Source organism: Cyphellophora europaea (assembly GCF_000365145.1).
Source record: "Cyphellophora europaea CBS 101466 unplaced genomic scaffold supercont1.3, whole genome shotgun sequence".
Taxonomy (NCBI): domain Eukaryota; kingdom Fungi; phylum Ascomycota; class Eurotiomycetes; order Chaetothyriales; family Cyphellophoraceae; genus Cyphellophora; species Cyphellophora europaea.
In genome coordinates this window covers 178,529-199,086 of record NW_008481809.1, presented here as the reverse complement: position 1 = coordinate 199,086, position 20,558 = coordinate 178,529, and the positions used below count along the sequence as shown (strand labels likewise).

General features: G+C 53.6%; 5 protein-coding genes across 5 annotated transcripts; 3 read left to right on the top strand and 2 right to left on the bottom strand.

Annotated features, from left to right (window-relative positions):
- Positions 1–64: 64 nt before the first annotated feature.
- HMPREF1541_02981 (uncharacterized protein) lies at positions 65–1,871 on the bottom strand (the record flags this gene model as incomplete). The annotated part of the gene is made up of 3 exons (XM_008717334.1): positions 65–842; positions 895–1,735; positions 1,784–1,871. 3 exons carry the CDS (start codon positions 1,869–1,871, stop codon positions 65–67), a joined length of 1,707 nt encoding a protein of 568 aa, XP_008715556.1.
- Positions 1,872–5,834: 3,963 nt separating this feature from the next.
- Positions 5,835–8,819, top strand: HMPREF1541_02980 (uncharacterized protein; the record flags this gene model as incomplete). The annotated part of the gene is made up of 1 exon (XM_008717333.1): positions 5,835–8,819. The coding sequence occupies one exon, from the start codon at positions 5,835–5,837 to the stop codon at positions 8,817–8,819; it is 2,985 nt and encodes a 994-aa protein (XP_008715555.1).
- A 498-nt stretch (positions 8,820–9,317) lies between these two features.
- On the bottom strand, positions 9,318–12,332 carry HMPREF1541_02979 (uncharacterized protein; the record flags this gene model as incomplete). Its single annotated transcript, XM_008717332.1, has 2 exons — positions 9,318–11,545; positions 11,591–12,332. 2 exons carry the CDS (start codon positions 12,330–12,332, stop codon positions 9,318–9,320), a joined length of 2,970 nt encoding a protein of 989 aa, XP_008715554.1.
- A 1,038-nt stretch (positions 12,333–13,370) lies between these two features.
- On the top strand, positions 13,371–14,537 carry HMPREF1541_02978 (uncharacterized protein; the record flags this gene model as incomplete). Its single annotated transcript, XM_008717331.1, has 1 exon — positions 13,371–14,537. One exon carries the CDS (start codon positions 13,371–13,373, stop codon positions 14,535–14,537), a length of 1,167 nt encoding a protein of 388 aa, XP_008715553.1.
- A 2,672-nt stretch (positions 14,538–17,209) lies between these two features.
- HMPREF1541_02977 (uncharacterized protein) lies at positions 17,210–19,261 on the top strand (the record flags this gene model as incomplete). The annotated part of the gene is made up of 1 exon (XM_008717330.1): positions 17,210–19,261. One exon carries the CDS (start codon positions 17,210–17,212, stop codon positions 19,259–19,261), a length of 2,052 nt encoding a protein of 683 aa, XP_008715552.1.
- Positions 19,262–20,558: the final 1,297 nt, after the last annotated feature.

The following is a 20,558-nucleotide window of genomic DNA, read 5'->3' as shown; positions in this document are numbered from 1 at the left end:
CAATAATAAGCAGATTGGTGGTGGTGGAGAATCCAGTCCTGCTGAAATAGACGAGGATCGTGGCCTATGATACTACCGGCTTGGGCTCCTCGGGCGTGGTGACTTCAACCAGTGTTTTTGAATCGGAGAATTTGTCCAGATCGAGGCCGCTCAGCGAAACCAAGCTTCCTCGTCGAGCACCAGGCTCTTCGTCGTCGGCGTTGGTCGAGTGAAGGAGAGGCTCGCACAGCGGCTCCTCCTCTTCCGGCTCTTCCGAGGGACGGCCGTCCGTCTCCTCCATGAAGAAGCTTTCCAGAGCTCCAACGGCGCAGATCAGACCGGCTGCCCACCAGGCAAGGCCGTTGCATCCAAACTTGAGTCCAGCTGCGTGCACGGCGCCTGTGACTGTGGGTCCGAAAGCCCGAGCGAGACAGGCGGTCGAGGCTGCGACACCGTTGATGGTTCCGAGAACGGATTTCGAGGGCGCCGCATTGGCGAGAAGGATGGCGTTCGAGGGAAAAGAGATAGTGTGGAAGGTCATCTTGGTGAGTAGAGCGATGTAGATGCCGGTACTTTGGAGGTTCTCAGGTAGGAGCACGAGGTATGGCACCGCAAAGTAGAGGAATGGCCAGGCCATCATGACCAAGCGGAAAGCACCCAAAGTTCCGATCCGTCGGACAATGAATGGAAAGAGCCAGAGCTGAGCAATCATCGAGTAGACGCCTTGCACAGCCATCATGAAGCCAATGGACTTGGTAGACAGAGCAAAGCCGCCAGAGAACTTGAACGGCAGGACAGGTTTGGTCTCCATCTTGGCCTCGCTCAAGAAAACTGGCATAAGCGAGTCAAACGAGACCGAGTGACTGTACAACGGTTAGCGTCCAAGATGCATCGGAATTTCGGAATTTCACTTACTATGCTAGAATGCCGTATCCCACAATGATCAAGATGACCTGACGGTTGAAAACGGAGACTTTGGTGGTCTTTTCGGAAAAGCCGGTCTCCAAATCATCTTCGGTTGCGACTGACACGTCTGGTGTGGAGGGGTTCTCGGTAAGCGAGGCGACTTCGCACCGCTCGTAATTGCGGATATTGTGGATCTTGAACAGCTTCTCCAGCACAAGATCGCCGCACTCCAGTCCCACGTCACGGTGGTGCTTCTTCTCTGCATGCGTCTCTTCGAGGAATAGAAATCCAGTGGTGATGCCGAAGACAAGGATCACAACGGAGACCAGGTTCGGTAGGAGAAATGGGTATGCGTCGAATAGAGTGCCCTTGGGAAAGAGCCACGGATATGCTTCGCAAGGCATGGCAAGGGCTCCGCCCATAGCAGGCCCGATGATGGACCCGAGGCACCACACAAAGGGCATGATCGAGTATGCTCGCGGCTGGTGCTCCTTCTTGGTCACGAGTTCTGCAACAGTCGTCTGGAGCACACCCACGTTTCCATTCAACAGGCCGCCCAGTGCTCTTGAGATGATTGCCATGGGTAGCGATCTGGCGAAACCAAACGAGATCATGCTCAGGGCTGTTCCCACCAATCCCATAATCAGAACCGGCTTGCGGCCAACCCTGTCGCTTATGCGACCCCATAGCATACCCGTGGAGAACTCTGCGAAGGCGAAGGCGGTGATGAGCATACCGGCGTACATGGAGGTTTGGTTTTCGTTGTTGGCGATATCGAACGACTCAATCATTCGGTAGGCGTAAGGGAAGATCGACATAAAGGCAATTGGCTCGCATATGCGACATAGTGCTGCATTATGTCAGTAATGCGCCGGGGGCGGCTGCAAGGATGACGCACCGAGTACGAATAGCTGTTTGGCGGGAAAGCTGTCTTGGCCATTTTGCGGCCGTAGCTGGCTGTTGTAGAAGTTGAATAGGGCACGCATGGTTGGTGCACAGTAGAGGAGAAAGACGGAGGAGGGAGAGAAGAGGGACAATAACTTGACAGGAGTCAAACAAGGTGGTGGGGAGGCAAGTTGTAGTAATAAGAGGGAAGGGGGAACAAGCGTGGGATGGTGCAAGAGGGCGGAGAGGGACGGTATTAACTGTGTCTGGGATACCAGGCCATATCCCGGGCACACCTGATCCGCAAGGGAGACGGTGGACAAGTTATTTTAAAGCGAAAGGCGAGGCAGAACCCATTCTCGCGGGGGCGCGGGCAGCAAAACTTACACGGCGCGCGGAAGACGATAGTATACGGCAGATCCGCGAAGCTGGTGACATCCGCGGCGCTTGCAGGGCAAGCGAAGGAGAAAAAAAAGTGGTCGCCCCGTCCGGAGCGCTAGGCTGAGGGGGACCGGGGGTTCCGCCAGCAAGCGTTCTGATGTTGTGGAAGCTTTGAGAATATTAACACACTGTGACTCGGCTCTGTGCAGGGATCTGAACTGGGGCGCATAACCATGCGACGTTGGCGGTGTGGGCGACTGACTTCCTCTTGGAGGCACAAGCCCAGCCTACGGGCCCGCGGGTGCGGTACTCACCTAGAAGAATCCCAGCTTATCGATTGTTCCAGGGAAGGCCGTCTTCAGCTCCATGGGCCGCGATTGGCTCCGGGGGCCAGATACCCCTGGACCAAACACTAGCACACAAAACTAGGAAGTAATCCTTGTCTTCCGGACGTCGGAAGTGGAAGACACCAGCCGAGTTCCTCCATAGAAGCATGTCAGAAGCCCACCTCTCGTTTCTCACCCACCCTGTGGGCGCAAATGATCTCAAGCGTAGCAGCTGGGTTTCCCCTGAGGACTGAAGCAAAAACGAAACCCGACCCGCGTGACTCCATGACTCCTCCCCGTTAACCAGTTCTGTCGCCAGGTGGCAAGCCCAGACACGTTCATGCTCACCATCAGTTGGGGCGGTGAAAATGGCGGTCATGCCTGATATTCCACTTGGTGCCAACAATAGTCGAGATGGGGCGCGGTGCACGTCGGAACTGTTCGGTTCACGTTGACAGCGGTCAAGAATCGATGGCAGCTGACCTCGAATATTGACCTCATCATGCAGCCCGCAAGAATTGCTGACAGCAAAAGCAAGGGGGCCCAGAGCTCCGAAGTAAGCTTGTTCGGAGCCTTGGGTGGCTAGTGGAGGCCTGCAAAGGGTTTAACGGGATTTTGCCATGCGCCCTGAGTGGCAAATCGGAGGGGTTGCTCAAACGTTGGAGGCGGTCCAAGTGGAGGGAATGCCCCTGATTCATGACCGAACGGGCAAGGCGAGCGAGGAAATAGACGCTCACCTGAAGCCGTCAGAGCCTGCTGGGGCCCTGGGAGGACAAGCCCTGCAAAGTTTCCCGGGGACACGGTTTGCCTTTGCAGCCGTCGAGTCAGCTAGAAGACGCTAATGAGATTGCCGAATTCCAAACCGTTTCCATTTTCGAAACTTGGGCTTTTCTGGGGGCGCCAGTGGCTTCGCCATCTTCAGCACCTCCACCTCTCGTGACCAGGGCCCAAAATTTCGGATAAAATTGATAATCATCAATAATGAGTACTAGTACTGGTGCCGCCTCACTTTGATAAACGAGTATACCAGACCACTGCTGCCGGTCGCATTGCGAACAACGTGACCAGGTTTCTCATTTGCTCCGAGCTCTGGTGAGGCCACCGTGCAGCAAGGCAACTCCGACTTTGTGACACAGCTGCATGCAGTAAGGCAGCTGACTTGTGACGTGGACGGTATTGTCGACTGCAGGCGATACCATTCTGCTGTGTGACACGTAGTTCGTGGCCTGTGTAACCCATCATTCACCACTTGGGGAGCGGCCCGCGCTGATGCGTGCAGATTGTGTGACCTTTCACTGCGGCAGTGACAACCCCTCGATCCGAATTTCAGCGTAAACTCGCGATGTGATATGCCAGGATGTGGCTGAACTTGCATATGCAGCAGCCCAAAAGGCAGATCTGGATGCCGGCAGTCACATCAGCGTATAGATATCCCGCGTCACAAACTCTCCTGCTGTAGAATACACACTCAAGGGCATCGCCCACCCGTCCTGTCTAGCCCGGCGCAGGATGCTATTGAGGTCAAGCAGAGGCAGGTAAGTGGCATTCTAACCCCCCTTGACTCTTGTGCTCCCTTCTGTGGTTATGCCTCCGAATCATACATGTTTGAACCCGACCAAGCCTGACTGCGCATGGGTCGGCAACGGTCGACTCTGCCTTATGCGCGACGCAAGGGGTAGCTAGTTTCGGAAGGAGTCGCCTAGTGTTGTGATGTGCGGTCATGTGCTCCGTTGGCGATGTGTGACAGACTCGACGCTGTCACCGTCACCACAGTTTTCCCACACCCACAGTGGCAGTCCAAGCATTTTTCACCGCCTCAGATCAGCAAGGATCACGCACGGTTGGCGTTGCCGCCACTATTTATTGTCAAGTCTGGTGATATATCACGGAGCTTGCGACCCCTGCTGTGTGTGCGCTTGTTTCAAGAGAGTCGTTTCCCGAGTACCAAAGGACTGGGGAGCACGGATAGAAGCCGGCCATGGAAGCTGAAAACATTTCGCTTACCGGTAAGCGACGTGAGCAGTGACATCAAATGTTTCCACTCTGACAGGGTGGAGAGGATCGGCACAGGTGGTGTGGCGCTGCGGATGCCACGGAGTAGGGTGTTAGAACGACACCGGCACAGCTCCGTATCGGTCGCTCAACGTTCACATTCGCGTGCTCCTGCTCCTGCTACAATGATTCGCTTATCCGTGCAATGTTGAAATGTGGTCTAGTCATCACATTTTTTAACGGTATCATTCAGCAGGCAGGGAGAAGTCAGCGCCTTTAGATCTGGTAAAGATTCGGGTGCCGGCTCTTGGTCAGTGCTTCTGCAAGGACTCGGATGCAATGGTGGAAAGGGGAAGGGGGGGTGGATTTACCACGTGGGACGTGCAGAGCTGCAAGCCACATCTCGTCCAATCGAAATTACGGAGTGGCCGGTCCGATGTTGCGTTGAATGAACCGCCGCAAACTGCAGCAGCCTTGATTGCAATCATTACTGTTGTGATTGCTCCCGCTTCAAGGTTTATAACGGCTGCAGCTTGACGGGGGATCTTCATTTTGCAGAGGAATTCGAGATTTGGAATATCAACGCAAGGTGACACGTTTTTCCTGCAAGTCTATCAGCCCCTTGAGAGGCAAGACTCGTCGTCGCTGCGAGGTGCGGATTTGTAGTTGCTGGCTGCAGCATCGTGGTCCATAAGCTCATGTCAGATATACTTTTCGCTTAAGCAGCAACAGCTCGTCTGTCACGATCCCGCCGCATGTCCGCTAAAGTCAAAGTCAGGAGAATGCCAGCCAGGAGTCGGAGAGGACTGTTGCAACGGAAAAGGATCGGGGGTGCTATCAGAACTTTGTCCAGCTTGGTAGCGCGGGATGGAACTCTATCAGCGATGCTTCTCAGCTCCGTGGCTTCCATCCGGTTGGACGAACGTGCCCCGTGTGGCTGTTGAGTATTACGAGGAAAAGGTCGAGTCCTGGCGGGCTGCCGAAGTGACCAGACTGATTCCGACGGTGGCGTTCGTTGTGGCACGGCGCGGTACACAGCTTTGCCAAGACATTGACCGCAATAGTAGACCACTTTGGAATCAGCGGCCTATGTCCGCGATGATTTGCCGAATCTGTCACAACTGCTCTTTGTGGTCTAGCTCCACCTGTTCAGTCGTGAATAAGACATCTCGTCCTGATTGGTTCTTCCGTAGCCTCTGATAGCCGATAACACTGCTCATGCGCCTCCCCACGGTCACGCTGCACTACCTCAACACCTGGTCTCTGCTGGTTATTGCAGCATGGTCAGCCTTCTTGAACACCTGCACTACCTCGTTGCTGTCCCTTGACGTCTAGACAGGTCATGTATGGCCGGGTAACCCCTCCATGAGCTCAATTACAACCTCCCCCACCGCGGGCCAGAAGCGAGCTTATCAGACGGACGAACCGACCGACAGCCAGCCCGTGCACGACGGCGCGCAATCAGGCTCCCCTCATGCCACCGCAGCATCGGCAAGTTCCGCCTTCAGAAACGTCTCTGCTTGCAACCGCTGCAGAACGAGAAAAAACCGCTGTGACGCTCGCCTGCCATCCTGTAGCACTTGCGAAAAGGCCCACGCACGCTGCGTAGGCTACGATCCAATCACCAAACGGGAGATCCCTCGGAGCTACGTCTACTTTCTCGAGACTAGGCTGGCCTACTTCGAGTCACTGCTCAAGAAGAACAACATAGCCTTCGACCCTGCCGAGCTATACGATGCTGATTCCAAGCTATTAGGCGACGCGCCGCACACTCCACCACAGCCGGATGTCAAGAGTACAATTGTCGAACGCCGCAATGGCAATCTTAAAGGACAGGAGGAAAAGGACAAGATCGATAAGCTGGTCTCGAACATCGGTATGGTCTCAGTCCAGGGCGCGTCAGACTCGAGGTTCTTAGGGACCACCTCGGGCATTTCCTTCGCCCGGGTGGTCCTTTCCGCGGTCAAGTCCTCGGTCTCGTCCAACGGCTCCGAGCGAGGCCCAAAGAGCAACAAGCCCAGCCTCAACGCGTCTGCTGGCGGAAGCTCTATGCGCGACACCTATTTCGGTTTGCAGACTAAACCGACCTTTCGTGAGGCGCCTTTCCCAGAGCGCCATCTTGGCGAGAAATTAGTCAATCTGTACCTTGAGTATGCCAACCCTCAGATTCCAATCCTCCACCGAGGGGAGTTCATGGATTTGGTAGACCATGCTTACTCCGTGGAGCCGTCCAAGCGGACGCCCCGCGAGATGTATCTGATGAATATCGTCTTTGCTATTGGAGCCGGCATTATCTGGGGCTCATCCGACCCCTCGCCTGAGTCGTTGCACCACACGGAATCTGCTCCTAAAAGGCCGCGTCTGGCAAACCAGCAGGCCCAGCCAGAGGAGTATCATGCTTCCGCAATTGTGCATCTCGGCGCATTTTTGAGCTCTTCCTCGGGTGACGGAGCCGACCGCACCGGTGGTGACCTGGAGGAGCTACAGGCAGTCCTTCTTCTGGCTGCCTTTGCTCTAATGCGACCTGTTGCGCCTGGTCTATGGTATATCGTTGGAGTGGCCATGAGGCTGGCGGTTGATCTAGGCTTGCACTATGAGGACGGGACGGAGATTGACGATGCTAAGCCCAAGACAGAAAAGAAGTCAAATGCACAAAAGTCCATCGACTCGCGCGAGAAGGGCAGACGAGAGTGGACTCGCGATTTCCGCCGCCGCCTGTGGTGGTGCACGTACAACTTTGACCGCCTCGTCAGTACCTGTGTTGGGCGTCCTTTCGGCATTACCGATCAGGTCGTCACAACAGCTTTCCCCTCTCTCCTAGAGGACAAATATATCACTCGATCAGGGGGTCTGCTTCTCTCAGAACCAAACGAACAGCCGTCCTATAAGCGCGTTTCGCAGCATTACTTCAAGCTCCGATTATTGCAGTCCGAGATCCTGCAGGTTCTTCAGTATCAACAATCTCAACAAGTGCGTATCAGGCGGAATGATAACAGCCATGAAGGAGTTGACCCGACTATACTGTCCCCTTATTTGGCGAAACATACGTCTTTTCGCTCCTGGCGTCAGCATATCGACCAACGCCTGTACGAATGGAAAGAATCGGCACCATCGCAGTCAGCAACGGGAGTCAGCTTTGATCGCAAGTTTCTCGAACTCAACTACTGGCAGGCGGTTATTATGCTTTACAGACAGTCTCTAGCTGTGCCTGCTGCCTTCGCCAACGAATTGAGCCCAACAGAGGAGGTTGGTAGCCCGGGAAGTACCATTGTGGAGGAGAAAGAGGATGAAGATCATGTCTTCCTAAAGTGCGCCGAAGCCGGTCAGAATACGCTCAAATTATATCGCCAACTGCACCGCCAGCGGGTTGTCAACTACACCTACCTAGCCACCCACCACCTTTTCATGGCAGGCATATCATTTTTGTATGCTGTATGGCATTCGCCAGCGGTACGCAGCCGGCTGACAATCGATTCGTTTGACTTTACAGTTCTTGCAGCAACATCAGTGTTGGGCGATCTGATGGAGAAATGTCCGCCAGCTGAAGCTTGTCGCGATGCTTTCGAGCGCATGAGTAAAGCCACAGTTCAGATGTGCCTTTCGACACCGGGCTTCGGCTTCTCTAAGGACAGCACTCCCAGACCACAGGTCAAGCGTGAGCCTAGCTTTACTGAGCCTTCCCCGATGGAGGCTTTGACGAGAGCCTCCGGTAAGGAGTTTGCCCCGATCGCGCCCAAACCGCAGATGGCGAAAAGACCACCGCCACAGTTCGATATGGACCTGCAACAGCTGTTTCCCGAGGATCTCGACATCGGTCCACGACCATCATCTGCTGTTCCTCTCAAACAACAGCGTCAGCCGGCGTTTGCACGCCCGCAAGCACCACAGTCTTACCAAGCCTCCTCCTTCATGCCTTCAAATCAGATCTCGTCTTCGTATATCAACAGTCATGCTCCTACCAACGTCACTACATCTCCGGTCTTCAACACTCAGCAGGCCCTGCCACAGCAATCGCCTTCGCATTCTTCTACCTCAAGCTACGTCGGCCAAGGTGCACAGTACAACCAGAACGCCAACGCTGATATGATGGACTATTCCACTGCCTCATCCCTGCCCGAGAGCATGGACTATATGAGCAACAGCTACGATTTCACATCCACAGGCGATCAAGAATCGCCCCTCTATCCACTCGACCTTGGGTTCGGGCCCGGCGTCATGGGGTTTGACTACAGCCACGACTGGAGCGATGGGCAGCAGCTAGATCTCTTCGAGGGATTCTTCTTTGGTAACAACGGCGGTGGCGCAGGTGGCACCGAAGGTAATGGACCGAGCGGAGGTGGCGGCATGTGAGAAGATCAAGTAGTGAGCGGGTTCTTGAATGTTGCTGATCTATGTGGGAGTGATCTGATTGTATAGCCGACGCCATACGGGCTTAATGGTCTTACGACTCGATGATATATGTAACCACCATGATTCGTGAACACGAACGTGAAGGCCCGCTGATCCACATGTTGATCTCTCCATGTAGCTTATCGTATGTGATCTCTCATGGCGCTGCCCAAGGCTGCTGAATGCCACGGAATTCGTATAGAGAGAAGAATCTCGTACTCTTCTTCCAGCCGCAAGTCCGAATATGTAAGCCCGAGCGATCCAGGTACTTCCATGTTACGTTGCTTCGCCTTCGTGCTGAATTATCGACGTCGGCATGGCAGGACTGGCCCTTCAGCTTTCTTGCCGTGGCTTCGCAGGATGCAGGATGCCCCTTGAAGCTGATACACAACTATACTCCCTCGATCAGCCACCCTACTAACCGTCTCGGCCATTTCGCACAGCTCCTCCCACGACCGCTCAAACAACCACGCTCTCCGGTGGACCCAGATAGCTGTCCCTCACGCCGCCCAGGTCCAGCACGACCTTCTGCAGCACGACGCCCGGCTCGAGCAGCCAGACGCGGAGCGCATGCTCGCCGACCCGCGTGAGATTGTGCGTCGTCGTGTTCGTCATGGCGAAATCGGCTACCATGCCCTCCCACATGGGCGGAAGCGGCCACAGGCCCAGCAGCGGGTTTGGCTGGATGGTTTTGGGGTCCTCGTCGTCGATGGCGACGGCGTAGCGTAGGGGACGTGTGGGGTCGGTGTTCATCCCGGGGCCGAGGTAGAGGGTCAGGTTGGCCATCGAGGCGGGCGTGAAGGTGTAGAAGGGGTAGATTAGCTGTGGGGCGTCCAAGGTGGGGGATTGGGACGCGGCGGTCCAGGGCGTGATGCAGACGCCGCTGAGGGTGCGGCCATATGAGGGGATGGTGATGTATGAGACCGAAGGCGTGGAGGTGGCGTTGGTGAAGTGTTCGGCTTCGATGGAGATGTGGGCGTCGGATTCGACGTGGCCGTGAAAAGAGGTGGGGGCGGCCGTGTTGTTCACTGGGAGCTGGACGGTAGCTTTCTGGTAGTTGCCGTAGGGGTAGGTCTCGTTGTCGTAGTAGTTGCCGCTTGGAGTCGTGGTTGTGACGTTGATTGTTGTTACTGATGATCCATTTGGGGCCAAGGACCAGTCGATACTGACCGAGAGACGGATGTCTGTATTGTTGCCGTCGGGGCCCGAAAGCACTCCTGAGGATGGTGTCACGTTCACGTGCTTATCAGAGACGACGTTGAAATTGGTCTCGACGTTGCCGCGTGAGAAGACGTCGATCCATCCAGTAGGTCCATATGGGTCCATGGGTGGGAGGCTCAACGAGTTGGACGAGAGGTCGTGGTAGTTATCGTCCCCTGGCACAGTGCCGTTGGTACCTTCGCAACTCACCCCGAGATTCCCTGCTAAGCTCACCTGGGACTGCTGTACAAACGATAATGGAGGCGCAAGGTCTCGCATTGGTTGCTGCCAGTAGTCGTATCCGAAGTGAGTCTGGTCCATCATATGGTTCCATTTGCCGTCAAGCATAGTATGATACCGCTGGGTCAGCATGGCATCGTCGCTAAAGTAGTCTAGCGTGCGCATCGCCATCGCATTCGTACTGGAGCGTCGCTGCAACCCATAAAGGTGATTCTTCGAGGCGGTCAGAGTGACCTGATGGTATATGAGCCCAGCCAAGCACTTGTGCAGAACAAGCTGGAAGTAAGCTGGCTGCAAGTCTTCCGGAAGCGTAGCGTGTGCGTCTTGTGCCGCCTGTGCTAATTCCAACCATTGGCCTAAGACAGCATTTGCTTCGTCGTAATTGATGTCACTGTAGGTGTTTGTCTCCACCAGCTCATATTTACGCCGTGAAGCGTACATTGAGTAGTTCGTCAATATCACTGCTGTTTGATGCGCGATATCTTCACCGAACTGCGCTGCAGACCATTGCTGTAGCCAAGTTCGCACTGTATCAGGCATTGACATTTCCGGAGCAGCGTAGGCCATGTCCAAAAAGAACGTGATGGGTATTTCCATCGGCTTCAGATCACCCGCATTCAATATCCAGATCTGTCGGGCATGACGTTCATATGCTTGAGTCAATTCGCTCCAGTATTTGGGTAGTGAATTCGTGTCAATCCACTTGTAATCTCGAGGCGCGCCGACGTAGTCGGCATGGTAGTAAATCCCGGCTCCTGCCGCCCTGCCAGTCTCATTCCCCAGTGGAAGCCTCTGGTTGTTCGCCCAATTGTCATCAGCCCAAAGTATCGTGACATCATCTGGAACCTCCATTCCCTCGGCGAAGTAGCCACCCACTTCTTTATACATGCACCACATCTGCGGTATACTTGAGACATTGTCCAGACCGTAGACCTCACGAATGAGGTTTTGCTGGACGTGCACGATATCTTCCAGCTGGCTGCCATTCAGAGTTGGAGATTCGACGTCACCCAGACCTCTCATGCCCATTGTGTAGAGGGTCTCATAGTTCCTGGTGCGCTCCACCCCTTCGCCCATGAAGTCGGTGACATTGGCTTCATTGGTGGCCCAAGCCCACGTACCGTTCAGGATGTCGCGCTGCTCAACCGTTTGGCGTGTCATGGGCTCCGTGTGACTCGTCCCCATGACTATGCCGTAGAGGTCAGCCGTATCGGCATTCTGGGGATCGTCGACATAGAACATCGAGTCTTCTTTGTCAGTGTACATGCACAAATCTTTTCAACAAGACTTACTCCAGGTAGTTGCCCACATGTAGTTGGCTTTGAGTCGCAGCAGAAGCTCATAGACAGATGAGTAGAAGACGTGGTTGTAATCATCAGTCCCATACACAGTCTGCCTGGTACGTTCGTTCAGCCAATTGGTCAAGGCTGGTTGCTCGTCATTAATGAAGATACCACGATACTTGACCGCTGGTGGTCCCCGGATGCGAGAGCCGTTGGAGACAAAGACTGTATCTCGAGCAGTTGCGGGTACGTCTGCCCACCAGTGCCAGGGCGATACACCCATCTGGCTGGAGATGTCGTACATGCCATAAATGGTGCCTCGACGGTCAGATCCGGCAATGACGAATGCTTGGTCGATTCCAGGGAATGGGTTTGAGACCAGCTGTGTGGAGTATGCCTCCCACTGACCTTCGATGGAAGACACATCGATGCGGCCATCGTTCACCAGGGACCCAATCACTTCAGATAGACCAACAGTGCCTGCTATGATGACCGGACCGGCGCTGTCAAGATTGACGTCGCCAGAAAGGCTTTGAACGGTTCCGTTGACACCCGTGATCTTGCCGAAGTCGGTGGCGAAATCTTCGGCAGCTCGCAGAACAGATCTCGAGTCGTTGCTGCTTACAGCAATAGTTGGACCTATCGCAGAATCAGCCAGTAAGTAAGCTCCACTTTCTTGTTGGAATCGTATGGTGGCTGCTGTGGGCCATAGCAGAGCCCACAGTACAGTGGCGAGAATCGACAGCCACATTCTCAGTAGACTCAGCGCTGGAGGAGAGGCTGCAGAACGAAGCCATTAGGACTATATATCTGCGCTGGGCCCCCGTACAGTGCTCATGCTCCGCTACGGGCTGAGCCATGATTGGTGTGGCAAGGCACGAGGTCTGTAGGCACGCCACCGGGAGTTTCTAGGTTGGATCACCTCGGATGTACCCCCGCTTTCTGATTAGTTTAGAGTGTTCGCACACTGAGTCAGTGCACGGGGGCACAAGCGGGATGCATATCGATGTCGGATCGTTCCCGAGCCAGGGATGTAGCAGTGGTGTAAGAGGTGCCGTGAGGTCAAGAAAGAGCCGAGCTCGCGTTGATGCCGGGCTTCGCAGAGCCCCACCTTCTCCGCGTCTTTTGAAACCATAAATTGACGAGCTCGGAGCTCCAGTGTATCAGCCTAAATGAGCATCATCGAGCTTCCTCTTGGGGGCCTCAGGTGCTTCCGTCCGTACAGCGATCACCGCGAGTGTTAGCTGTGAGTCGCTTCCAATATCGGCTGATATAGGAGCTCAAAGTATAGAGTGGCTTGCGCCAATGCCGAAACCCAACACTTGCGCGTATTTACCCGCCGCCATTGCCACGACTAGGCTGGCTCTACCCGGAGCTCTAAGTATGCGTTCATACTAGCCTATCCTAACGCTGCTTTTCGAATCGTCGGAAATCCTCTCGATAGACTTCCGTACCCCATGAAGCCTCCGTCACTTGCAGTTGCGCACAATTGAGCCAAGACTAGTAATGTCCCGGCCAACCGTCTAACGCGTTTGGGTGATGTGCTTGAGACTTCTGTGCATGAACGGACCATTTCTTGTCGCTTGATGGCATAGGAACCACTCGCCTCACCGCTCTGCCATTCATCATGACGTGGTCAATGGCCACGAACGGCTTAAGGTCTCGGACCAAGGTGTTCTGCCTAAATGGGCTGCAAGCTATATGAGAAAGCAGGTCCCCGGGCTCTTGGCCAGCCACGAGAACTTGGCTTCACAGACAAGCACTCGCTTCCTAACGACATTCAGGCATCATGGTTCTTGGAAGCCAGGCTCTCCTGCTCGGTGGCCTCCTAGCGGTCGCTACTGGTAGCCCAACGCCCCAGTGGGGCGACTGGCACAGCAATGTCTCCACATCACCTGCCAGCTCGACCTGCTCCGACTCCTACGGCCCTACAGCGGCGCCATATCTCAATGATCTGGCCCATAGTGCTGGCCTGCAGTACTTCGGGTCCGCCACTGACCAGCCAGGAAGCGGTGAAGACACGAACTATGTTTACCAGCTAATTCTTAATGACACGCGCATCTTCGGACAAGTGACTCCGGCAAATTACATGAAGTACTTCGCCACCGAGCCTGAGCAGAACGTCTTCAACTATACCGGTGGTGAGGTGGCTGTCCATATAGCCCAAGATCATGGCAAGGTGCTCCGTTGCCATAATCTCATCTGGCTCAGCCAGCTACCGGACTGGGTTGTGAACGGAACATGGACCTGTGACGAGCTCATCTCTGTCATGGAGAATCACATTACCAATCTGGTGACCCACTGGGCAGATGTTTGTTATGCCTGGGACGTTGTTAACGAGGCCCTGAATCAGAACGGCACATGGGCCTCCAGCATCTGGTATGATACGATCGGAGAGGACTATTTCTACCTAGCCTACCAATTCGCTGCAAACGCCGCGGACGCCACTGGCAAAGATATCAAGCTCTACTATAACGACTATGGCATTGAGAATGCCAATAACAAGTCGGCAGCCCTTCTCAACACAGTGCTCCCTGAGTTCAAGGCGCGCGGGATCCGCATAGACGGTATAGGTCTTGAGTCACACTTTACTGTTGGTCAGACGCCCAACTATACCGCGCAGATCGATATTCATCAACAGTACGCCTCATTCGGCCTCGAGGTCGCAGTCACGGAGCTCGACATTCGCCTCGAAGATGCTTCAACTGCTCACACCAATAGTTCCGGGCAAGCGATACAGGCTCAGGAGTACTACGATACCGTCAAGGCCTGCGTGGACAGTGGAAATTGTGTGGGCGTTACTGTGTGGGACTTTTACGACTACTACAGCTGGATTCCCTCAACATTCCCGGGCGAGGGCGCTGCCGATCTATATTGGGAGGACTTCACCAGGAAACCGGCTTATCAGGCTGTCGCAGATGCGTTGGAGGGTGTTCCTTGCAGTGTTTGCGGGTAATGCAGGGCGCCGAGTGGACTGATGTTCCGACGCACCTTGATTGGTTGGAGCAGAATATAGCGGCAACGAGAAGGGCAATCAAACTTCTGCTTTAGCACATACTTCGGCACTGTCATAGGTTGGAGCAGAATCAGCCAAGTGCCTTGCGCACTCTGAGGGTTTTGCTATCTGATGCTTGTGGAATATGCTCACTGCTTAGCTTAAGTTATTGTGGCTGTGGAACCTCTATATGCCACTGCTACAGGAGAGGAGCAAAAGTTGTCTACCGGGCTGCGCGTCGCTACCTTTCTGCTCACAGGCTTAGAGCCAAAGTTGATACCCGGTCAACGGTGGACACAGACACTGCTCTGCAATCGTGTTCAGCTGTGACCGTTCCCAGACGGTGCCGTGACTAGCGTAGTGAATGGTGAGAACTATAGAAACGATGTCTTGCCTTCGAAGCACCAGCGAATTCAGCTACTGCGAGATATATAGTACGACTCACACCTGTATCGACCACAGATTTTGTACCTTGAAGTGAAGATAACTATATCTTGGACGCTACATCGGCTTGAATGGCGATCTCGGCAGAAGTCATTGTTACCGTTATTGGCGTGCTCGTTGCCGCTCCTTGTACGGCGGTGATGATCTGGACTTGCTGGAGACGCAGAGTGAAGCGACGTGCTGCCGGTCAGGAACCAGTAAATCAACGGCTCAACTCCTATGCTGACATGATTGTAGTTGTTGACGAGACTAGAGCTCCGCCAGCCTCGATGTCACCAGGTTTGACATTCCAGGTCCATTGGTTCGCGGTTGAGCGCGGCTGCACTATCATCCAGAGCAACGAGGAGGTGTAAGAGCTATGCCTGCGCGTAGGAGCACTATTGCACGCCCGGCACGCCCGAGATGCGACGTTCTTTGTACAAGTAGGACTTCTATACAGAAAGGTTAGAGTACTGGAACAGTACGGCCAATCTTGACCATTATTGGCTACAGATAAAATGACGGCGACGAATTAGCAGACCAGTGCAGAAATATGCCAAGCTCTAGAGACGCTCCGTGATTTGCTCTGAGCCAATGAAAATATCTCACGTGGCAGGGCGACAAAGGAGGCTCTTGCTGTGATAGTAGCAGAAGCCGGGCGTCGTAGCCTGAGGGCGGGATGACTACTAAGCGGTATGACAGGTTGTAGACCCGATAGCGATTTTCTCTTCCTTTCGTCTCTGAGTGATATTCAATGGTCATTCTTAGAGCCTGTTCTACTTACAACATACCACAGTAGCTTTGACGAGACTTCACATATAGGCTCAGGTCCAAGACGCAGCAAGACACGTACAACCTGCACCGCAGGACGTGACTGCCTAGGGCTCAGATCCAGATACAGATGGACGAAATCGGCGCGGTTGAAGCATTGTACAAGAACCTGTGAAGTGTCTCGAGAAGTATACCAAGCTGATCCTGGCACAGAAATTTGCTCCATCGCAAGAATAATTCTAATCCACCCCGCCGGAAAAACATCCCGTCAGAGGTCTGGAGAAAGGTATGCCCTGTGCTCCGCAGGGACCGAGAGCAAGGCATTGCATCGCAGCTCTTTTTCCATGGAGACCGAATCCCCGAAGAAAGAGTACTACGAGAACTCAAACGCTACAGATGTGCGGAGAAATGCTCCCGCCAGCAAGGTATCATGTCTGATTGCTACCGAACCCGAAACTGGCTGACCTTTTCAAAAAGTGCATGCGAGCTACGCGCTGCCAGAAGGAGTAGCCATTGTCCTTGCTAGATCGTCGAAATGCCACGGACGAGAATGGTACTTACCATTCATTGGTCTCGAAAACCGCCTTCTCGGCGACTTGAACACGTGGGCAGCCTCCCCTACTGCCAAACGGTTTTGCAATATCGGCAACCAAGCCTTCTGGACTAGCACTTTGGTGGATCTGACTCTAGACCTCCCCCAAGAGGAGCCTAACTTACCTGCCTTTCCGCTTCGTAGTTCACATACAGACCAGCTTAGCGCAATTGTCCCATCCTCGTGGAGCTTTGGAAACGTGGCCGTGTCAGCAAATCTTGACACCAAAAATCCCCTATACAAGTCATCCCTCGATCGATATGTCCTGTTTTCGATCGCGAACAACTTTGCTGGCTGCTCTGACATCAACAGAGAGGATATGTGCCAATATATCCAGGCAGAAGCTAATAACCTACTCCACGTCATGATAAACAACAACGCCGACTACTACACGACTCAGGCGCTTGCCCGCAACCTCTTTAGTGTTGCAATCGAGATAGGAAGCAATCGGATCATCAGTGCTCTACTCGAACAAAAGACTTTCAAGCTAGACGCAAACGATACGCTTTGCTTCATAGGAGGGGCGAGGTATACACCCCTTCAGCGAGCTATACTCTTGCAGCATGAAAAAATTGTCGCAATACTACTCCATCATGGGGCGGGGACCACCTTTGCCAAGTCTACTGATTGCTGGGGCATTGATGCTGCAACATGGATGGTGCTTATGTGGGAACGGAATTTCAGGGAGGATAAGACAGCGACTTTGAACGGAGTGATCTTGGGCATGCTCGTAGAAAGAGGATCGACTTTGGAATGGGAAAGCCATCAAGACTTCTGCCCGTACATCCAAGCGCGCAGCGCGGTACTGTGGCTTATTCGACACTGTACGTCACAACTGTATGAGATGATGAGCACGAGAGGAAGCTTCCAGAAAATCATACTCTATCAGGACTACGACCTGGCAGCAGAAACACTGCATCTCCTTGTTGCGAGGGGATTCGATTTGAACTCCGCATTCCCGCCCAGATTCGACCCCCAGCTCCCGTCAATATTCGACTGCTGCGTGAAAAAAGGATACTGGCCGCTGGTCCAGAAGTTATCGGAGGCGGGTGGCCGGCCTACCGAGAGCTCCCTTGAATGCTCGGTGGAGTCGGGAGACAAGAATCTTGTGCGTTACCTCCTGGAAAGAGGTGCAAAGGTCGGTCATTTCAGCAATGTAACACGCCATGGGGGGACATCAACACCGCTTGCGGCAGCCATTCGACTAGGACGGGACGGGAAAGATATTCTGAAGCTTTTGGTCGACCATGGTGCTCTAGATGGTCTGTCCGACCCAATTGACTATCTTGCAGCGCTCGAAGCTGCGATAGATGCCGCAAATCAGGAAGCCGCCATCTCCTTCCTGGGAAGAGAAATCCCCATACAGCCAGAAAAACTTGGATTCGCATTAAAGCAAGCCGTGAAGAATCAGCAACCAAGTCTAGTGGAACTACTGTTGCGTACAGGGGCTCCAACCAACGAATGTTTCATCCGGGGCAAGTATGGCCGCGGGAATCTTTGCGACTATGAAGGGCCACCGCTTATGTTTGCTCTACAAGCAAGGAACCACCGGATTGTACGACTACTCCTGAACTTTGATGCGATTCCCAACTACAGCGATGATAAAGCCAGGGCAGAGGCCAATGGCTCGGAATTGAAGCCCGCGATCACACTGGCCCTTGAATGGGGAGACGTATCTATTTTACAAGATCTTATAGAGGCTGGAGCTGATCCAAACGCCTGTACGCTATCTTCCGGACACCCACTTTCTATGGCAGTCGACAGACGCAACAAAGCAATGGTCTTGATGTTGTTGCAAGCCGGAGCAGATCTCAACGACCCGGTAGTGCGCCTGACAGGAGCTACACCACTCGCCGCTGCCGCGAAAAACCAAGACATGGCCATGGCTTTGTTCCTCCTTGACCAAGGCGCCAATCCCTATGACCCGTGGGCTTTCGCCGGGGCGGCAGCCACTGGCTCGGAACTATGCAAGGTGTTGCTTGCCGAGCTTGGCAAGACCGCCCCTTCTCTACGATCGAGACTTGGAATTATCGCTTTGAATGATGCCATCAAAAGCGGCAGCAAAGAAACATTCACGTGCATACTTGCAACATGTGCTCTCCAGATCCCTGAGTACGAACGACTAGAACCGTCCTCCAAAAATCCGCTAGATGGCATACTCTTCTTCTCGGAAGAGGTTGCTAATCCTTTAGGACATGCGATCTTACAGGCGCAAAGAAACGAGCAATTCTTCCTTCGCAGGCTTCTCAATCAACATGTCAATCCTGAAACTGTTATTCGCGAGAGGCGGACCGAGCAAAATATTTTCGATCCTTTCCTGCCTGCACCGATTCGTACAGCGTTTTTGGCTGCAATAGACACTGGTATCTATGACATCGTTGAACTATTTTTAGAGCATGGTGCCAAGGTGAACTGCGAAGCTCGCTTCAACATCAAACGCACGCCGCTACAACGGGCAGCAGAGCTTGGAAACATAGATATCGTGCGCCTACTTATCAATTGGGGTGCTGACGTGAATGCTGCTGGCGCACGACGGAGGGGCGGCACTGCCCTGCAGCTCGCCTCAATCAAAGGCAACATGCCAGCGATCGAGTTGTTGCTCTCACACGGCGCCAGAATCGACGCACAGCCTTCGCAAGCTGATGCCAGAACTGCACTTGAGGGTGCGGCCGAGAACGGCCGACTAGACACGGTCTCGCTCCTATTGCAGCACGGCGCGGCGATGGAGGGCAAAGACCGCCCACAACTGGAACGAGCGATCCGACTTGCACGTGGCAATGGTTTCGGGTATGTTGGAGACATGCTGGAGTACTTTCTCAAACACGGGAAGGTAACGGATAGGATTATGTGGGACGATTGTGTGGACTGGGAAGTCCATGATGAGGACCAGAATGAATGACGTTATCGGCTAGTTCAAGGCGACACAACAGGTTGTCTACAGGCGTTAGGCACAATGGGGAGGTGGGTCATCGAGCAGACTCGTGGTTGACTCATTGTTTCAGGGCTGCTTATGATTTCAGTCTCAGATACGCGCTACCCGCTGTATGTCTGTTCTCCACATGCCGGCCTTGAAGGGGCATGCTACGATCGCTCGGTCCTCGACCATGGAATTGTTTGGGGATCTCGTGTCATGAACATTCGACCAGACAGCTGATCTTGCTCAAGACAGACTCTGGCCGAAACAACACCATGGAAGCCCTTTCTGCCGTGGATTTCGCCGATTTGTGCACACTTCTCCGCACAGATTATGGTTCGAACCTTCTATCAGGTCCGGCTCTTCTTCGAATCTAGAAGCTCCTTTGCAAGCTTACCTTTGCGCATGAGATCGGATCGGTAGTATTCGGCAACCCCCTTAGCCATAGTCGGATTTTTGTCGATCAGGGCATCGAGCGTAGAGCTTTGCATATCCTTCGCAGGAAGGTACCGCCACACTGCTGCGAAAGCCGGACACAGCTCAACTGGGTACACGCCGCCGCTGGCATTGCATATAGGATCGTAATGCTTGCGTATGAATAAGAATTCTGTCTAGTGCCAGAGCTCAAGCGCGGTGATGTCGTAGACCCATTCCATGAGCTTTTCGAACATTCCTTTCCTAAACCCTTGACAGTCATACTTGTCATGAGAGCATAGACCAGGACGAAGTGAGAATATTGGAGCACAGCGTTTTCGATCGTCACGTCACAATTGTTGCTGGCTTCATCCGTCTGCATTCAGAGGATGAGATATTCCAAGGCAGAGTAGTCGTCATCGTGGAGCGTGACTTCGTTGTCGTTGGTCTCCTGGTTTACCCTCAGCGTCGGCGGTTGTAGAAGCGTTATGTGTTGAACTTACAGGGAAGATGTGAGAGAACATGCTTCCGAAAAACCCACTATGTTTCACAAGAGATGACATGCGGACCTCTCAGGGCTCATCGCCATCTACAAGATTGATGGTATTCACAGAGTCACCGTCGTTCCTCCTAAACTGGAGTCAATAAGTACTCTTGTATTGGACAGTTCGAGCCTCACATACTCCTACGCTTCTGTAGACGTGGCCATGCTAGTGATGTTGATCGCACGGAAGGAAATGAAACCTAATGATGATATGTAGTTGTAGGAATTATGCTTGGCGCCAAGGTGTGCATTTGCCTGATTGCCTTGTTTTCTTCTCTATTTGTTCCCATGGCTGGAAGGTCGAAGAAGCTTTTGACAAACCTC